At 47.4% G+C, this 20,320-nt stretch overlaps 1 protein-coding gene across 1 annotated transcript in view; it reads left to right on the top strand.

The window, feature by feature from the left end:
- Window positions 1–542: 542 nt before the first annotated feature.
- ppp1r9a (protein phosphatase 1, regulatory subunit 9A) overlaps window positions 543–20,320 on the top strand; it is a gene marked incomplete at its 5' end in the record, with an annotated part of 39,923 nt that continues 20,145 nt past the window's right edge. Inside the window, 4 exon segments of the mRNA XM_079749422.1 lie at window positions 543–1,886; window positions 15,479–15,611; window positions 16,976–17,096; window positions 18,842–18,946. Coding sequence (XP_079605548.1) covers window positions 543–1,886; window positions 15,479–15,611; window positions 16,976–17,096; window positions 18,842–18,946 — 1,703 coding nt within the window.

The following is a 20,320-nucleotide window of genomic DNA, read 5'->3' as shown; positions in this document are numbered from 1 at the left end:
CTTCCACAGGACAACATCTAAGGATTATGCTGTTTTCAATCCAGCCTTGGATCTGGAAAATGACAAAACAGCAGGACGCTCCCTTCATATATTTATTAAATCAGTATTGATTATTGACGTGAACAACACCTGCTAATGGGACCTCATCAGAGAGCTTCAGTACTTGCTGAAGCTTTTAGTACTTGACTTCTTAAAGCGCTCACTGATCCATAATGATTGTGTCTTTCTTTTGGAATTTGTATCTGTGTAATAATCACAGTTTGGCCTTTGCAGTGAGAGTTGCTTTTACCTTTCCAACACGAGGAGAGTCTAATGACAGCTCCTTATTAACATGTTTTTTGCATACAGTTTCCTTTATCTGCTCTGCATCTCGCTAACATCTCTCTTTATTTCCCTCAGGATTGAACGGCACCCAATGGAAGCCGAGCGCCACTGGGATTAGATTTGCCAGTACCGCAGTAGGTCACACCAGACAACTTACTTCCATGTTCTAATCAGGCCACTGCTATGTTGAGATCCCCTCTGGCTCTCAAGGCGACATCATGCTGAAGACAGAGGCTTCCGGGGAGAGGACCACCCTGCGGAGTGCCTCTCCCCACCGCAACGCCTACCGTGCTGAGTTCCAGGCCCTTAAGAAGGCCTTCGACCAGCCCCTCATTGATGGCGGCTCCAAGCCCAAGGGCCCCGAGCGGCCCAAGCAGCCCAGGGGCCGCCAGTACGGCGCCCACGTCAGCCGCATCAAGGACATGTTCATGCAGATGGGCACAGAGCCCCCCGGGGCTAAGACCCGGGACGAGCTCTCTCCCCAGAAGACGGCCAAGCCCAGCAACTCCGTCAACAAGGCAGACGGCTTGGTGCTGAAGCTCCAGCACTCGCTGTCGGCCGAGCGGATCGGCGCCGCGGGAGCCAAGTTCTCTGAGACCAGGATGCGGTTCGAGCAGCAGTCCCGCGACCAGTCGCAATCGCCCGTCTACCCCCACGGGCGGGACAAGAGGGGGTCCCACGAGCACCTGGACGACTGGCGGGGCAGCAGATCCAACCGAGGCAGTACGGACTCGTTGGATTCCCTGTGCTCCCGGGCGGAGGCTTCCTCGCCCACCGTCAGCCAGCTCAGCGCCGTCTTTGAAAACGCAGACCAACAGTCGGACAGACAGGGCGCGCACCACAGAGGAGTCAGCAGGCGGGCCCTCTACTCCCCGGACGGGAACCATCGGGGCCACGGAGGGGACCTCAGCGAGGACGACTCCCGCCAGTCCCCCGTCCGCGGTTCCCACCGTAACCGGATAGGGGGCAAGCTCCCCGCGTCCTCGTCCTCCGAGGACCTCCTCTGCCCGAGTCCTCAGGCGGAGCCCGTAGCAGGGTCCGCGCAGAGGTCAGACACGCTCGGCCAGGCTGCAGACGGCGCCGGCGACAGAGGGCGAGGGGTGTCGGCCGCACAGACCAACGGAGGTCACGTCAACGGATCGTGCGGTGAAGAGGACAAAGATTCCGGAAGGAAAAACCTGGAGGAAGACATCCTGTCCAATTCTTTAGCGAATGCACACGACGCAGAGGACAAAGCCGACCGAGACTCTGGGGCCCCGGTGAAGGACGGCCCGGACGCTCCCGGAGGAGAGAAGGTCCGAGACAGCGGCAAAGAGCCGGCGGACGACCGCGACGAGGATTACGCGGGGAACGAGCGTATCATTTTTAACGCAGACGGAGACGCCTGCTACCAGGGCTGGGGGGAGAGCTGCACGGACCCGGAGGACGACTTCTACGGAGACGACGACGACACCGTCTACGACCCGGGAGCCGAGCTCACGGAGATCCCCGGTCTGCCGGAAGAAAACCAGGAAGACGTCCCTCCGAAGAGGAAGATCTGCTTCAGCACAGCTCCTATGACGGTGAGTTGTGTAACCGAGGGCAGATGATACACTGACTAAAGTTCCTTTGAGAGAGTATTAGGAACAAGATACAAAGAATAATCTTGGCTGAATCTGTTCCTTATAGTCAACATAAAGAGCACAAAAACAACCATCATCTTGCAATGACTATAAGCTAGCGGAAATGTAACGTAAAGAAAAGTACTCCTTAACCCGTGAACTAGTTAGCTAGTGTTAGCATGCTTACCAACCAAGACAAGAAGTAAGACAAGCAGCTAACACTTGAGCCACCTGTCTTATCTTGCTGCTGAAGCAGAGGGGCTTTTATTGTGCGAATTTGAGGCAGAGCTTGAGGTCACTGCATTGCCCTCTGGAAAACTGGCATGTGAATTGGAAGAACATCTGTGCATGTGTGCATGAGTCACGAAGACTCTGCACCCCACGCACTTTTCACACAACCAACATGTGATGATCCCGTTCTGCCATCACTCACTATACTTGTGCAGCGATAGAAACATGGGCTTATACCATCTTATGATTTGAGCTTAGATCATGCTAACAAATTTAGCATATATATAGACAAATTATACTCTTAGAATAATAGTTGTGTCTTGTGTTGATTTGATATAGCTAAAACACAATTTAAACCTTCATATCCATGGATATTTCCCTGCATAAAGACCAAATAATTGTAGCATTTAGACGGTGGTTCTCTCTGAAGAGAACCATTGTTAATGATTACAATGCAGCCATGATGTCCTGACGAATCCCCCCAGAATATTATGTGTTTTGTTGGAGGTCATTAGTTTCACAATAGGGTTTAGAGCTGCGGGACATGTCTGGGGATTAAAGACCCATTATGTAATCCATTGCACGATCTACCTTGGTTTGGAATAACTAAGCTTAACTTTCTCAACATATACTTGATGTTGGTATGCATGTGTGTGTGCTTATGTGTCCGTGCTAACCCCAGACATGGCAATAGACATGAAGTGTTATGCGATGGATTAAGTTCTGACAAGCATGCCACGGGTTAGGGATCAATCCTCTTAGCATGCTGCATTGAAACAGAACAATTAGCCCAGTTATTCAGAAGTAAATATGACAAGCTAGCTCGCTAATCTCCCAGTGGAAACTATGTTTACGTCTTTGGTTATGTGTGTCTTTCTCTCTCTCTCTCTCTCTCTCTCTCTCTCTCTCTCTCTCTCTCTCTTGCTTTCTTCCTCTTTCTATTCTCATTTCTCTCTTTCACTTTTCCCCTCTGTTTCACTCTCTATAATCACAATGATTGTTTAGAGAAACAAATATACCGTCGCACAATTTAAGCAATAACATTGGTACACACCCGCATGCCCACAAACACTCACACAGACACACACACACACACACACACACACACACACACACACACACACACACACACACACACACAGATACACACACAATATCACACCTTATCCATCAAATAACAACCTCTAGCGTCACTAATTGCAACAATACCGGCAATTTTTCAGGATGATCTATGGCTACACCCTGCATCCCGTACCTTTTTTATTTTTTGAACAACGACGTTTGAACGCGGTTAAGCCTTTGTGCAGAATGGGGCTTGTCTACTAGGCTAAGAGAGTCTGAGTGCAAACACTCTCATTATGTGAATATGGAACACAGTGGAGCACACCGCTTGTGGTCCAATTATAGGTCGGTCAGGCTGGTGGATGCTGGCTCCTCCTCCTTTGTCTGTTGTCGTTTCCAGGGGGGGGGGGGGGGGGCTGGGGGAGAATACTGGGTATGCAGTCTTCTGTGTTCTCTCCAAAAAAACATGATGCCCATTAATCATATGGAAATGAAATTCAAAAGAGGCTGCTTTACCCCTACGCAGCACCTCCTTATACAAGGACACACACAGCCATGTGCTCACACGCACACACACACACACACACACACACGTTCACACACACGCATGCACGCTCATTTAAATGCAGGCCCACGTCCATAGTTCCACATTATATACGTCCCTCCCACCTGCCTGCAGCACACGCCCTCTGTCGCCACGTGGGCTAACAACCAGCAGTCTGTCTTTTGTTTGGCCTCTGCTGAAACAGACAAAGCCCTTCCTCTCTCTTTCTGCGAGCTGACCGCGCACGGGACTGACTTGACCCCCCGCTAATCTTTGATTTAACTTGACTCCCCCCTCCTCCCTCCTTCTCTCCCCACCCCCTCCCCTATTCCTCTTAGTGTAATATTTCTCTACGTGGCTCCCGTAAAGCCGATAAAATCATATCAACATACGGCTTTGAAAGCGTAATTAATTTAGAGATCTTAGTGGCACGAGGCCAGATGTTGGCGTTCATGCTGTGGGCCGTCGTGTTCTGGTTCCCCCTGATCCGCGGCCACACGGTGAAGCACATCGCTGTGGTCTCCCTTCTGCTCCCTTTTACTTTCTACAGTGACAAAACATATGCTATTTCTGAATACACTATTAATGCATTATTAATACCATATAATTATTTGTAGTAGGAGCAGTAGAATCAGAATCACAACACCCGTCCGATTGGTTGAGGTAGCCTCGCTGTCTGGAACCGCTGACCTAAGGAAAGTCTATCGGTTTCCATGTTCAACCAAGCAATGTGCCAAACCCCTCCGACCCTCCCTCATTGCTGTCCGCAGCGTTGTTATTCATGACCTGTTGTGCACCGCTGTTTACACTTGATCCAGGCCCGGCAGAGGGCGAGTTCATTGTGTCTAAAGTGGATTGCAGGAGGCTCAGATGATCACCTGCCATCCCAGGCGTCTCCTCTCAGGCTCCTCATATGACTCTGGGTCTTGTGAGACTTTATACTTAGTAATAGCACGAGTAAAATGCACTGCCCGTGGTTACAAAATGTCCTTCTGATATGGAGCTGTGACGCCCCGAGGGCTTTGACATGAGCGGCTGCAACAGGATCTCTGCTGTTCGTCTTTCAGAACTTATTTTAATGTCAGGGCTCCAAACCATGGAAGTCATTCAGGCTCTCTGTATAGAGTGGATGCCTTTAGAGGTGGCACATCGTGATTTTTGTACATGTGAGGAGATAAGAGTGTTGACCGATATCAAGATCTCTGTGAACACTCTCTTTCAACTCTCAATATTGTATGTCTATGTCTGGATATATGCAGTATTGTCACAATTTAAAAAAAAAACTGTGCTCATGGGGCTTTAGACAAACACATATGTGGGATTCTTCCACTGGTTTAAGGCGTTATCTGGATTATGTGTTGTTCTTATGATTTACAACTTAAGAATTAAATATCGGCACTAAAGCGTAAAGACATACATAAACTTGAATTCTATAGGACTTTTGAGTGAAGGACCCTTAAGGTCTTGGTGGTTTAGCTCCTAGTAATCAAAGGATGTAAGTTTATCATAAGAGGATGTGAGGTCATTATTGGAACATTGGCTGAAACTCAGATTTCCGCATCTCTGCAGATTAGTGGGCCAAAAGCAACACGTGTAGGGACTCATTGTAAATCTGACCCAAATCATCCAATCCTCATCTAAATAAAGAACTGTGCGATCACTTCATCCCACGTCTTCACATATATGGAAGACGTGGGTATTCATTTGGGTTTTAATAAATGACAGCAGCTCTTCTTGTGAGGATGTAGAGCCACAATCTTATCTATGCTATCTCAAATTTGCCAACATTGCTTATGTCTTGTTGCCTTAATGGAAACGTCTGTTCCATGTAAAGACAAAATAAATAAATAGACTTAATCGGTGGCATCTTTTAACGTTAGAATTTGCTCAGATGAGATGGTGCATAGCCAGGAACTTTGCAGACGGACTCGAAGGGATTATTGTATTTGGGTGCAGTCCGTTCTTCTGACTACTAAATGCGGTTTAGGAGCCAGGGTATGATGTTCCCACACATGTTGGCAGAAGGTTTCGTCTATATATTTGTCAGTGAAAGTTTCATATATGATAAGCATGACAAATCCTAGTTTTGAAGATGTATCCGTATTTTTTACATCGAGTGCTTCATGGCGTTCATTCACCTCGATACAACATGTATTATTGGCAGTCCTATCTTTGAGCTGGTCAAATATGAAAAGATCCCGATATTAAACTCCATTTGGCTCTAAATTATGTTGCAGTACATTATGACATTCCTAAAGAATTCATGGGCGTTTTTTGGTGAGCAATCTCAACTTGCAAAACAGAATTACAGCTGGTAAAAGGTGTCTCTTGAACATCACACCATTTTCCAAGATCCATACATCTTCACAGCCAGACCTCTCTCTCTCTCTCTCTCTCTCTCTCTCTCTCTCTCTCTCTCTCTCTCTCTCTCTCTCTCTCTTTCTCTCTCAGCCTTTGACGCCGCCCCCTGTTTCCACTGTTTTCCTCCTCCTTCCTCTTCTTTTGTGTGTGTGTGTCTGTGTGTGTGTGTGTGTGTGTGTGTATGTGTGTGTGTGTGTTTGTGTATGTGTATGTGTGTGTGTGTGTGTGTGTGTGTGTGTTTATGTGTGTGAGTGTTCATGTGTCTGCTCAGCCATTCTCTGAGAGGCCGTCCGTTTCCTCATTATGGTTTCCCTGGCCTCTCCTAATTGGACAGAGGAGAACAGAGTTTGATGAGGACATTAATAAAGAAGCTACTGTATAATTGAGCCCCACCGACGTTTTGATAAAACCACCAATGTTCTACCTGGGAAAAGATAATCGGTGGATTCAGTGTAGGGAGCAGGGGCTAAAACATTACACAAATATTATATATCTGTTTTAATTTGTATCATATATATATTAGGCAGCCTGACTCAAACTTACGAGTGTTGGAGGATGTAGGCCTACCTATAATGGCGTCATCCTATTTTACAAATTTACTATTGTCTAACGGCAATATCCAGTGCTGTCCCCCAGATCCCAAACCCTATTTCGCCATGGTACTCCAGAACGCAACGAAGTCAACTATCGCCTGAGTGCCAGCGTTGAGGACATCCGTGCTGCGTGTCTGTGTGTGTGTGTGTGTGGGGGGGGTGTGATGTGTGTGTATGTGTGTGTGTGTGTGTGTGTGTGTGTGACAGAGCTTGGTTTTGAGTATCTTCATCATTAATGCATCAATGTTTTTGTTTTCTGTTTCTCTGACATGCGATCCTCTCAGGGGAATTTATTTTTAATGCGCACGTGAAAGGCGAGACAGGTCTTGTGGTCTCGCAATACGGCCAGTAGGCCACCAAAACAGCGGAAAGCGTTGTCGTCATCCGTCGCCTTTGTGGCCCGTTTGCACGCTTGTCTCGAACTTCATTACTACAAACCCCCCCTCACGCACAGCATATCAACAGGGACCTCACGAGATGATTGCTACAGCTTTGGAGTGCTGATGCAATATATACCTAGGTTGTGTAAAGTTAAAATTCTGTAAATATTGCGATATGATATTACGATTGCTTTGTGCGATTTTATCTTTAGCTCAGGTCAACGCATAGGTTTAATGTTTGGGTTCGAGTTCTAGAAGCCCGTCAGTGTTTTTTAATTGACGTACAGAACAGGTGATTACATTATAGTGACCTCTGTAGGATGGTACCATTATTTGCTTCCACTAAGATAACTGACGCTTCATGCCATAAAAACAAATATATATATATATATATATATGCTTTTTTGTCAACCTGGTGATACAATTATTGTGGAAGCAACAAACTGCATGTTCAGATGAATAATTCTTTTCGCCCCTATTCCTAATAGCCTTTTGGCTGACTCATAATATTGCCAGACGTATACCAAATGGATTTCAACACTATGGTAGTGGTGACAGGCTCATAATGTGGGGATATTTGTCGTGTGTAACTCCATTGTACAACTAGAAACATTTGTTGGACTGACAATTGGCAACTGACAAGTGTTTTTTCAAATGGATTTTTACAGAACAAGGCTTTCAGTTGCTGGACAGGTCATTATTGTATCTTTGTTCTGGGAAAATATTGTCCTGAGTTATACATTATTGTACATATGTACACAAATGGCAGTTGGTAAAGATATCTTCCATCCGATGTTGAAACTACAGCCACACTCTTTCATTGATTTGGGGCCATAGTGCACACAGTCTGTGTGTGGGGCACACAGTCTTCCAATGCTATTATCGTTACACTACGCAGAGAGTCGATTCGAACCACAGAACGTGGCACCTCGTACCGCTGCTCTCCACACTGTGTCTCCGTCCCAACAGCCTGATGAATTATGAAGCAAAGTCACTAAGCATTAAAGAATGATTCGCATGCAAGACATAGCCGTCAGCATAACCAGTTTGAATCCTCACTTCCAAATCAAACCTCCCCTACTGTGGCCCTGACACAATAGGAGCCACGGGTGGCTGTCCTTGAGTTGCATTGGTTTAGTAACTCTTGGCTCCATCTCTGTTTTTCGCTGGGGGAGCTTCCTGCTTTCACTTCCCGTATTCCCAGTTGTTCTCTCTATTTCGGGCTAACCAATGGGTCTTGTTCATGGTGGTCCGGGCACTTACTGTCTCTCACATACTGTTGGGACGGTTTTCACACAACGTTTTATTCAGAGACGGGAGTATGGAAGTATGAATACTTTGTTAATGTTCTTGAGTTTATTTTACAGGTATCTGTACTTAATTGATTATATTTTTTTCTGACAGCATTTAACTTTTACTCCCTACATTTAAACACAAATATCGGTACTTTTAAAATTTTTGGAGTATAGAGTAACAAGGACGGGAATTATCGCAAATTCTTTTATTTCGCATCATCCTACGCCTTCCCACCAACAAGACAAATTTCTGTTCAATTTTTTTTTGAAGATAGAAAACTTTGAAATATATTAATATGACACAAGATTCAGTAAGCTTTGCAGAGAAACTGCAGTTAGAAATGTCAGGGTTCTAAAAATGTTTTTTCTTTGACAATTTAGAATAAGTAAAGAAGTTATATCAGTACTTCAGTACTACTTGACCAGAGTTACCAAAGTATCTGTACTTCTACTTGGGTAAAGAATGTACTGTCATACTGTGTGTACTTATGGTCATAGATGTTTGTGTTAATGTCCCTCCCTGTGTTGATATTTCCTTGCCTGTTTGTTTGAGTTGATTGGATGATGAGTTAATTTGTGTGCTTATGTGTGGGTGTGACCCAACTGATGGCCTTGCCAGGTGGCAGAACATCTTGCCAGGTGGTTTAAAAATCAATAGTGTACCACACCTTTCTGGCCTGTTCCTGCTCACTCAATAGTGTTGTGTGTTCATGTGAGTTTTTGTCTTCCTACGTTTTGTTCAGTTTAATGTAAAATAAATTACTTCTGCGTTCAAAACCTGTTTGGATGGCTTTAGATGGCTTTTTTGTGGCAATCTGAGTAGGGAGGGGTCAACTTCCATGCTACTGGCTGGTTCCCCTAGGACATAACACTTCTTAGATTCTCAATGTATCTTATATATCTCAAATAATGTGAATGTCCTGGCCAACCTGTCTCTGAAGTGAGGAACGAGAGTCCTTTTTTCACCTTGTCTTCTTGTTTGTATTTCTAAGTGTCACTCCGCTCATATTCAGCCATCATACACAGGGTTTCATATATTCCCTTCACAGCACCAGGAACTTTCTCATCAAATGAGCAACCAGACCTCTCCCACTTCAGCTCGCACCGTGTCAGTCGGCTGCCATGGCGATCACCTCTGACCGCCATGGCAACTCAATTTCTCTGGCCGCCATGGTGACCAATGTCTCTGGCGCCATAACAACACAATTTCTCTGGCTGCCATGACGACCAATGTCTCTTGCCACCACGATGGCCGTGTGTGTGTGTGTGTTTGTGTGTGTGTGTGTGTGTGTGTGTGTGTGTGTGTGTTTGCGCACATACGTGTGGTGTGTGTGTGTTAGTGTGGCAGGCTCTGTTTAATCCACTGCTGGCTTAGCTGGGCTTGTGCCACAGGGGTGGACAATCCATCTCCGTCTGAACGGCGGTGGTCTCTGCGACGTCGCAGGTCCTATTCTTAATGTCATCAGTGGTGGGTGGCTGCACACGGGCTGGGCCAGCTTGGCCAATTTGCTCCCTCTACTCCAAACCCGCTGTCTATGCCCCCCAACAGTAATTTCTCTATTTAATGTGATCGTATTGGCTGTTGACTGCGCTTGCCATAGCCCCAGTGTCTCTGGTTGAGTGGTGTGTGTCTGTGTTTGTGTGTTGGTGAGTGTGTGTGTGTGTGTGTGTGTTTGTGTGTGTGTGATTCAGCCTTGTTTCTCTACAAGGTTGTTACCTCTCCCGCACCCTGCTTTAATGCCAACCTCTCTTTCTCTCCCTCTCTCTCGGTCTCCCCTTTCTCTCTCTTTAATTGACTCTCTATTTTATCACCCTGGTCATTACAACCTCGTTCGCCCTCTCTGCTGCTCTCTCCACATTGTGTCCTTTGCTGCTCCTCTCCGCGGCCCCCACAGACACCCAGCACCACCGAGCCGGGTGCGCTACAGTAAGCAAATGCTGAGAGAGAGAGAGCAAGACGAGCAGTACGCAAATGAGGCTTCACTTGATCCCAGTGAAGCCTTTTTTACCCTAGCAGCAGCAGCAGCAGCAGCAACAGCAATAGTTGGCCATGCTTGGTTGAGAACCTAAGGGTCTCTCCGTGTCTCCAGACGTCTCCGTCTGTCATACCCCAAAACCTCAATGCCCGCTATCCGAATACAGGAAGTGACAACAAATGATGCACCTTGTCTGCCGCTCCAGCAGCTGGTTCCTCTAAAAGACAAAATGTGGGTTGGGTTTTTGACCGCTGCCAAAAATAGTAAACCCAAATGCATCCAGTATTTAGTCAACAGTGATGAACTCCCCTTCCCCCCCACACAGATAAATGATGGATATCCCTAGAGAAAGAAAGCCAGAGATACAGACTGGGAGCCAAAGGAAGCCAGAGAGAGAGATAGGGAGAGAAAGTCATTCGATGCACTGATTAAGTCTGTGCGTGTGTGTCTGTGTTTGCAAATGTATGTGTGCTTGCGTGCATGTGTGTGTGTGTGTCTGTGTGTGTGTGTGTGTGTGTGTGTGTGTGTTTTTTTGTGTGTGTTGTAGTGGAAAGTGGTGAAGTTGGTATTGAAATACTACTGAAATACAAGCTGCAGTGTGTGTGTGTGTGTGTGTGTGTGTGTGTGTGTGTGTGTCCCTGTGTGCGTGCATGTGTGTGCTCTCACACTCATCTACACTCTTCCTAATTAATAGGATGTGGTTCCCCCTAACACTGCTTGGTCCAGCACCCCAGTCAATAAATCAAATCAAGAGAGCTATTCAGTTAGATGGCCCTGCATCTCATGTCATCGGATACACACGCCTGTGTTATGGTCTGTGGGAATATCTTAACATGATGACGGCGTATGTGTGTTGCATTGTGTTTTATTCTCAAATTGCAGCACTCGTTTAAGCAAAACGCAGTAGGATGGACAGCCGTGAATCATTGTTACGGTTCTGAGAGCTTGTGTTGTGTTTTGATGGAGTGTGTGATGCTGTGCTCCGGTGAGTGCGTTCATGGGTCAACCCCCGATCAGGTGATGGCCCATTACTGTCAGGGTCAGGGTTTGGGGGTGCCCAACCCCCCCTCTGGAGCGCTGAGCTGGAGCTCTCTCTCCCCCAACCCCACCATCGCAAGGTTGAACCTCTGATCATCACGCAATGTGGCGTCCTCTGGTTGCCTGTCTAGAGAGAGAGATGTACCGTCTGTCTGTCTGTCTGTCTGTCTGTCTGTCTGTCTGTCTGTCTGTCTGTCTGTCTGTCTGTCTGTCTGTTTGTCTGCCTGTCTCTCTGTCTGTCTGCCTGTCTGTCTCTCTGTCTGTCTGTCTGTCTGTCTCTCCTGTTCTCCAGTTTCTCTGACATGACACACTCTCATTTTCTTTCTCCTTTCCTTTTCTTTTTTTATTCCCCATCGCAGCCGCATACTGTTCCAGTGTCGCTTTGTGTGCTGCCTCGCTTGCCCTCCTTCTCTCTCTCTCTCTCTCTCTCTCTCTCTCTCTCTCTCTCTCTCTGTCTCTCTCTCTCTCTCTCTCTCTCTACCCCCTCCCTCCCTCTTCCACTGGGTGTCTACTCTCCCTGCCCTTTCTTATCTCTCTATGACCCCCTCCACCTCCTTCACCTCCCTTTTTATTCAATCTCCTGCTTTAATGCATTCGTGTCATCGCCCTCCACCTTTCTACCACACTAATTTTCCTTTTATCTCCATCCCTCTCTCCAGCTCTCTCTCTTTCATTCTCTGTCTATGTCTCTCTCTCTCTCCCTCTCTCGCGCTGTGTCCCAGAACAGGGTGCACATGCTAATGTACTCGTGCAGCTAGTTGTTATGGAGAGGCTGAGAGAAGCCATTACAGTGTGGAGTGGCTGCCAATGGCCTGGGATGTTCAGGACCGCCCAAAGTGCTGGTCTTAGAATTTGTTGACAGTGTGCAAGTGTATGGTGTGCGGGTGTTGGTGTGTGTGTGTCTCTCTCTCTCTCTCTCTCTCTCTCTCTCTCTCCGTCTCCTTCTCTCTCTCTCTCTCTCTCTCTCTCGCTCTCTGTCCCTCTTTGGGTGTGTCAGACTTGAGCAGTTTACTGCAGTAACTGTCTGAGTACATGTGTGTCCGTCAGCACCCACTTGATGCATGGCGGTACACTATCGTGTTTTTTACCTCTGCTGACCAGCTGATGATGTTGGGTGGTGGATGTGTCCCACTGTCCCATACCAAGGTTCATAGTGGGTCACCGATGTAGGGGTGGATTGACTGCCAGAGTGCCATACAGCCCTTCTCTTCATTCTTAACATTGTTTTTCATGTTTAAATGTCTCTACCTGTGACCAGTCCAGCAAACTGGACAGAGAGACGTAAAAACATGCCAGCGTTGGTTATTAGATGGCTTCGAATGATTGTTGATGATGAGAGCGGGCAAGGACGAAGCGGACGCAGGACCGAGGAAAGATGCCGTCCAATGCTACGGTGTCATTGGGTTTATAACTATTATTGATTGCCTCTATATATTTTAGACAGGATAGTGTCTGTATGTGTTTCTACCGATTAAACACCAAAAAGAATCATGTCTAATTAATTCTCAATATATACATTCACACTCTTGCACAGTATTTAGACAATTGTATAAATGAATCTTAACCTTAACTTGTTTAAAACATATATGCTGGCCTTTGACCCATTTTGTGGTTGACTGCCCTAAACATATTGAAATATCGGTTCTTAATCCCTTTCTTTCTATTTGGCCTCAGGCTACCCCGGGCTCATTATCTACATCACGTATAGATTGGATTTCCCCCAGTAGTATCCGGTGTGGGTTACAGTAGGGTGAGGAAGGTTATTGTGGTGCAGCACACATGACTTTATTTGTCATGGGACGTAGAGAGTACACAGACGAGGCCAGGCCTTGTCTATCTATGAGGGGGAGGCTCTCCCTCAGGCTAAATACTAAATTTAACTCTGCAAACATTTTTTGCAGAGACTTGAACCAGAGGTGTGCACGCTGGTGTATTTTACTACTTATGAAGAGAAGCTACACGGACACGGTGTATCCGTGTACTGTACTTTCATACTGCAGGACACTTTGCAATCCATTCTATACGTGACAATATTCGGTTTTCTATTGTCAAATTTGCATTTCAACATGGTCCGTCAGTTCCATTCTCACCACAAGGCAGTGGCTATGTACGTGTGGTACACCTTTGGATGCTTTGTTTTGCTAGCACCTCTCTCCCCCTGCCTGTCGCCTCCCACTGCCTGCCGGTCAGCCAAGCTGTCACCTGACCACTCGCTCTACAGACATCCAGCTAAACATGAGGGTGGGGGGGGGGGATCACAGATGGGCTCGCAGGCAGCAAAGTAAAGGCCGCTCAGTTACAAGACATCAGCAGCACCCTGCCAGTCAGTCAGTCAGTCGGTCAATCCTGACTCATCACTATAGGATGCGACTCCATATGAGGACTTATGGGGGAGGATCCTTATGCAGACACCCACCGCGCGGTCCATATCACTGAGCTTGGGATGGCAATGAATGATGTCTATGAATAACAACCGGGGAGGCCGGAGCGTCTGGAGCAGGCTGGTTCGGTCTGATGGGGGTTATGCTATGTATGTCTGTGTCAATGTCGTGTCATACAAGGAACAGACCTGCAGACAGATGGGCTGGTGGGGGTGGTGGTGGTGGTGGTGGTGGTGTTGGGGGGGGGGGGGGGGGGGGGGGTGCGACGGGCGCAATGCGCCCGTCGCATCACCTGCGCAGCACGGCGTGGCCCGCGAGCCGCCGCCGCCGCCGCCGCACCAGACACACTGCATCAGCATTCAGGTCTGGTGTGGCCAGAGTCTGGCACACCGGAGTGCTGCATGATGCAAGCGCAGCGCAGTCCTGTGTGTGTGTGTGTGTGTGTGTGTGTGTGTGTCTGTGTGTGTGTGTGTGTGTGTGTGTGTGCGTGGGTGCGTGCGTGCGTGCGTGCTTGTGTATCTGTGTGTGTATGCAGTGTGCACATGCCTCTCTATTCCCCCCCAACCCCCCAGACCAGACCCCCACCAAACCCCCATCCCCTGAGCGCCCCTCCCCTCTGCCCCGAATGTAGTCAGTGGTGAGCGAGGGGCAGAATGTGATGGAATTTAGAGTGACAATGGAGCCCTGAGGAGGATGAGCCCCCCCCGCCCCTCAAGAGGGTGGCGTGCCTGGGGAGAGACGTGGCGGATATTATTACTTCAACCCACACCTCCCCTTAACCCTCCCCATGTTGACCACAGCGACCATACGGTCCTCTGTTTTTGCCTGGTGAGATGAACAGTACAAGATCCAATGTTTGTTGTTGTTGTTGTTGCTTTGAGATCTATAATGGTCTCTATCTCTGCCTACGATCACAATGATGCTGTATTGATTTGTTTTGTTGGTCTTTCTAAAGCTGTGCGTTCTTTGTCTGCATGGGTGGCTGGAAGTGACCACACCGCACCACACTGCTGTCTACTTACGAAACACAGGACTGACGTGTGAACTGAACAATGTGCGGTGTTATTGTTTGGGGACACGGGCCTAATTCCTTATTGATCCTTAACATCGATAGGGCAACCCAGTGTTCTTAAAGGCCACCTCCGGTGTTGTTTCCTAGGTTTTAGAGATCTTATCATGTTGTAAACACCCTGCTGGCTAAAACAAACATGGCAACGTCTTACATATATTCACTCACCCATCTACTCCTCATGATTAAAAGTGTGTGTGAACCCCCTGTTTCAGCTCACGTTCGAGCAGAAAGAACTTTGGGATACTATTATAGCACCTTCCTTGTGTTTGAGCATTATAAAGAGCAAAGTTGTATATGAAATGCGTCACACACCGTTATAAATAAATGTCCGAAGATTAACCCCTTCCCGGACGCACACATCAAAACAAACCCCTGCCTAGCCAGAGCTGCACGTAGCTGCATGTAGCCGCACGCCGTGTGGCGTCGTACTGTGGGTGACCGTGAAACTCAACCCTCTGTCGGATGGACAGATGGGTAGACAACATCAACAGATAGACACCATCCATCGCTGCCCCGACGGAGCTCCACACGTCGTTTTGGTTCTGGGTTCACTGGCTCTCAGTGTACCGTGTACTGTGTCCGTTACGTCATGGTAAACGTCGTCGTGCCGCCGTCCACAGGTGTTCAACACCTACGCCAACGAGGACTACGACCGGCGCAACGAGGAGGTGGACCCCGTGGCCTCGTCGGCCGAGTACGAGCTGGAGAAGAGGGTGGAGAAGCTGGAGCTCTTCCCCGTGGAGCTGGAGAAAGGTGGGGCACGGCACATGACAAGGACATATGGTCACTCATTCACTGGTTCACTGGTTCACTGGTTCACGAGTTTCATCCATTATTGTGTTTGTTAATGAATGAGTGTTAGAGTATTCGCAAATATATATATATAGTCATTCGCTCAGTCATTCACACATTTGTTAATACTTTATTCATTATTTCATTCAGTAGTTAATTCAGCTCAGACCATATTTATAATCGTCCACTAAAGCTAACCATCTTCCTAATGCCAATATTTGGAGAACTTACAAAGGTGTGTTCCTTTTAAATGACACCATCCACATCGTTTACCGAATCGCTCAAAGAAAGGAAACCGAATGAAACCGGGAAAAGAGAAAGAACAGCTTAGGGTTTTGAACTGCCTGTGAGGTGTGTGATGAAACAGCATGAAATTGCAACCACACACTTTGCAGTCTAATGTAGTTTGTTGAGCGCTTAATGGGGGTTGGAAAATCACCACAGACCTAAAATAGAACGAGTTTTCATTGTCTGGTTCCACCCTTCACTTCCTCGTTATGCAATCCTCGAAAACATCCACAAAGGATTCACGTGGAATAGAACAGAGAAGCTACAGTATGAAGTGAAAGACATGGGGCATCACATGGTTTAAAGATCTGTGTTGTTTAATAAGTAATGCATCACTCTCCACCGACTCCATAAATAAATACATTTATCCTTTTGGCTATGTGGTGGTGCAAGAGCCACTTACGTGAAGTCCACTTTACAGTTCTGACTGTCGAGCTTAGTGTGACTACAGGGGGTACATTAATATCGACTGAGGCCTCCAGACAAGCAGGAGCTTAGCATTAACACACATATTCACAAACACACACACACACACACACACACACACACACACACACACACACACACACACACACACACACACACTAATAACTACTAGAAGCAACTATATTCTGAAATTCTCATCATTATACAACACATTTGTTTACTATTTGTCATTGTCTTTTAGAATACCGGCTATGTGTTTCTTGTTCTTCTTGTTTTAAAATACTGGTGAGATTTAATGTACAAAATGTAATAGAACAGAGTATACCCTAAAACCCCGCCTCATGCACAAAGCTGGGGTTAAGCATTCACGTAGCAGTGTGTTTATCTACCGTATTGTAAACCATGTCACGACAAACACATACAGGGAAAATGCCGACATGCAGAGCTATTCTCACTGTGTCCTCTGTGCGTGTATTTCCGTTTGTGTGTGCCTGTGCGTGTGTGTGTGTGCGTGCGTGCCTGCATGCCTGTGTGTGTGTGCGTGTGTGCGTGCCTGCTTGCCTGCTTGTGTCCGCGCGTCTGTGTGTGTGTGTGTGTGTGTGTGTGTGCAGACGACGACGGCCTGGGCATCAGCATCATCGGGATGGGGGTGGGCGCCGACGCGGGGCTGGAGAAGCTGGGCATCTTCGTGAAGACCGTCATCGAGGGCGGGGCCGCCGAGCGCGACGGCAGGTGAGAGGCTCTCAGCTCTTTGTTTCTGTAACGTGTTTTAGTGCAGATGGAAAACGACATGCATAATCCTTCCAGCGGACAAACACGACGCAAAACTCCCTCATCAGGCGTAGCCGTCAAGGAACACACACACACAGACACACACAAGCACACACAAACAAGAACACAACTTTATGACTGATATTATTGCATGTTTTGTCAACTAACACAGATGCTGGCATAACTTCCCTCCCCCTCCCCCTCTCATTATTACAAATACCCATCATTCACACACTGTGTTCAATAAGTGAACACGCTGAGGAAAAAGTGGTTATACATGTGTGCAGCTTGTACAATTGCACACACCCACGCACACACACACACACGCACACACATACACATCACTCTCAGACACCCACTCAGCCTTGCCCTGTCAGGTTTAGCCGCAGGGGGTAAGGATTATTTGAACAGGAGAGAGGAGCAAACGAGGACACATGACTAAGACCTGTGAGTGTGGTGTGTTGGAGGAGAAGGTTCGGGGAGGGGCATACCAGCATCTGTCTCAGTTGACAAAACATGTAATAATATGAGTCATATGGTTGTGTTTTTTGTGTGTGTATGTGTGTGTCTGTGCGAGTGCAAGTGTGTGTATGTTTGTGTGTGTGGGTGTGTGTGTGTGTGTGTGTCTGTGTGTCTGTGCACGTGTGTGTGAGTGAGATCAGATTCTGTGTGTGTGTGTGTGTGTGTGTGCGGTCAGTGGAGGGCATGGCTGCTCACTAGTGTGGTATCCTAGGTCACATGCTCTGTTGTACCCTGCACAGCAGAGCATAGACAGCCCTAGAGTAAGCTCTATCTCGCTCTATCGCCCTTGCACTATCGCTCTTGCTCTATCTCTCGCGCCCTATCTCTGAATAAGAATGAATAAGATGGCGGTGTTACTGTAACCATAAAGCTATCTGGGAACAGAAGGGTCTTGATGTGTCAGAGAGAGTCTCCCTTGAACAGTGCTGTTTCCAGCATGTGGGTTCATCCCATCGATCAACCACTTGCATCGATTCCGAGGGCCGCATTGTTTGTGGGCACAAAACAAACAGGAGCGCATCTTTTCCCGTTGAGATACATACATCTATCTTGTTCTTTATTCCCCGATCCCCATGGGAGCTGACTGGGGAAGACAGAGTGGGATTAACTCCAGGCAGAAGTGTACCGAGGTCACTGGGCTTTTTCCAATTTCACTGCCCAGAATGCACCCTGCCTTCTATATATTCACACTACGGCCCAGCAGTATATACTCTTATATCAACTGGGTCTCACACTCTGTGTCTGCTGTAAACAGATGGCTGTGGTGTCTGGCTGTGATGTCGCTGGAGGGGCTGGATGTGTTTATGACTTCTTTACTTTAATGGCTCTCGTCCAAAAGGATTTTTTTTCTAGAATTTCGAGCAGTTGGGTTCTTTTTTTTACGAGACTTACGGACAGGTCTTCACCAACAGCTCAGAATAACAACCAGATTCTAGTTTTCAGTACAAATACAGTTGTGTCGTAATATAACTGAACAGACGAAGGTTACCTTAATAATTGGCTTAATATCAGTGTTTGGAGTGTTTGCGGTTGTTACGCTTTTGTGTGATTGTGTGTGTGTTTAGAAATGTTCAACCCTATTTAGACCAGATAAAAAACGCACTTTAAGGCAGGCAAGCCATTGGCCTATAATAATAAATGATGTACTGTGTGTGTGTGTATGTGTGTGTGTGTGTGTGTGTCAGGATCAAGGTGAACGACCAGATTGTGGAGGTGGATGGGACCAGTCTGGTCGGGGTGACCCAGAGCTTTGCTGCCACCGTTCTCAGGAACACGTCGGGAGTGGTCCGGTAAGTACACACACACACACACACACATGCACACACACACACAGACACACACACGCATACACACAGACACTCATTCTGACTCTGCATAAAGTAAACCCTGACCCTAGAGTGCTCCTCGTGTTAACCACCAGTTCTTCAGTTATAGGCTTTTCACGTCATTTTCTTCGTCCTTCTTTCAACTCCATGAAATAAAAAAGGATCCATCTTAAGGTATGGATCGCTTTCTACTAGCGATCCATAGCCTAATCTGCGGGTCTGTGGGCTACAGTATTAAGTATAAATCTCTGGGTGCAGACACTGAGAGTGCTAGGCACCGGTGGCACACTGCCAGCGAGAAACTGGCAAGGAAACCCTTCAGCACCATTAGCATAGCTGAGAGACAAGTCAAACAAGAAGGCAGCCAGAGAGGAGAGGAGGTCGGCGAGGGCAAGCGGAGGTGATGTATGTGAGAACGTCACAGTGATCAGCGGGGGGTTGAGAAGCCCAGACAACGGCCAGGAGGGCCCTTACACACAGTCATCCATGGCAACACACACACGCACGTATGCACGCACGCACGCACACACACACACGGACGCACACGCACGCACGCATGCACGTACGCACGCACGCGCACACACACACACACAGTTGCGGGGAGGATGTCATTTGTGAAACGATGTTTCTGTGTTGTCTCACTCAGCAGGCATTTTCATGTTTGCCTTCTTCTCTGGGTTGTTATGGAGATCTGATTCATGTGGTCTAGCTTTCTATTGAGCTGCGATTTCTGTACACGTCTCTCGTCCCTCTCTCTCTCTCTGTGTTAGAAGCGGCCGTCCCACTCTCTTTCTTTCAGGTTCACTCCCTTGCCCCGTCGTTCCTTCTTCTTTTGGTTTCCGTTCTGCATTGCATCTGTCATTTTCTGGTTGCCATCGGCCCTGGTTTTGCTGCCCCTCTACTTTGGCTTTGGTTTCATAGGGCTATGTTGATACTCTACTCGCTATCCATCCAACCAAGAAGCTATTGTCCATCCATTCATTGATCAATTTGTTTATAGATCTATCCAGACATCCCTCCATCCCCATCCATCAATCCATCCCTCCCTCTGCCACGGCAAGCTGCAATGCCTCTGTTTTACTGTCATCACCGCTAAAGGTCACTGGTGGGATAGAAGGTGGTGTTGACCATCAGATGAGGCTGTGAAGGGCTCCCACATTATTTCTGAGACTCTGAATCCGGTCGTGCGGAAGCAGCAGGACGCCTGACGGACAGACGCTGGCTGAAAGGTGTTGTTTGTTAGGAATTGATTGAGTATGGGTGTGTGAGCAGCATGTGGCATTCATGACCTTGCCTTTAATGGGAATGTCCATCTTTCTTCAGCCTTCCTAAAACAGT

Source organism: Pollachius pollachius, assembly GCF_949987615.1.
Source record: "Pollachius pollachius genome assembly, chromosome: 13".
Taxonomy (NCBI): domain Eukaryota; kingdom Metazoa; phylum Chordata; class Actinopteri; order Gadiformes; family Gadidae; genus Pollachius; species Pollachius pollachius.
Note: the sequence above shows the minus strand (reverse complement) of the source record. Positions and strands in the feature narration are given on the sequence as shown.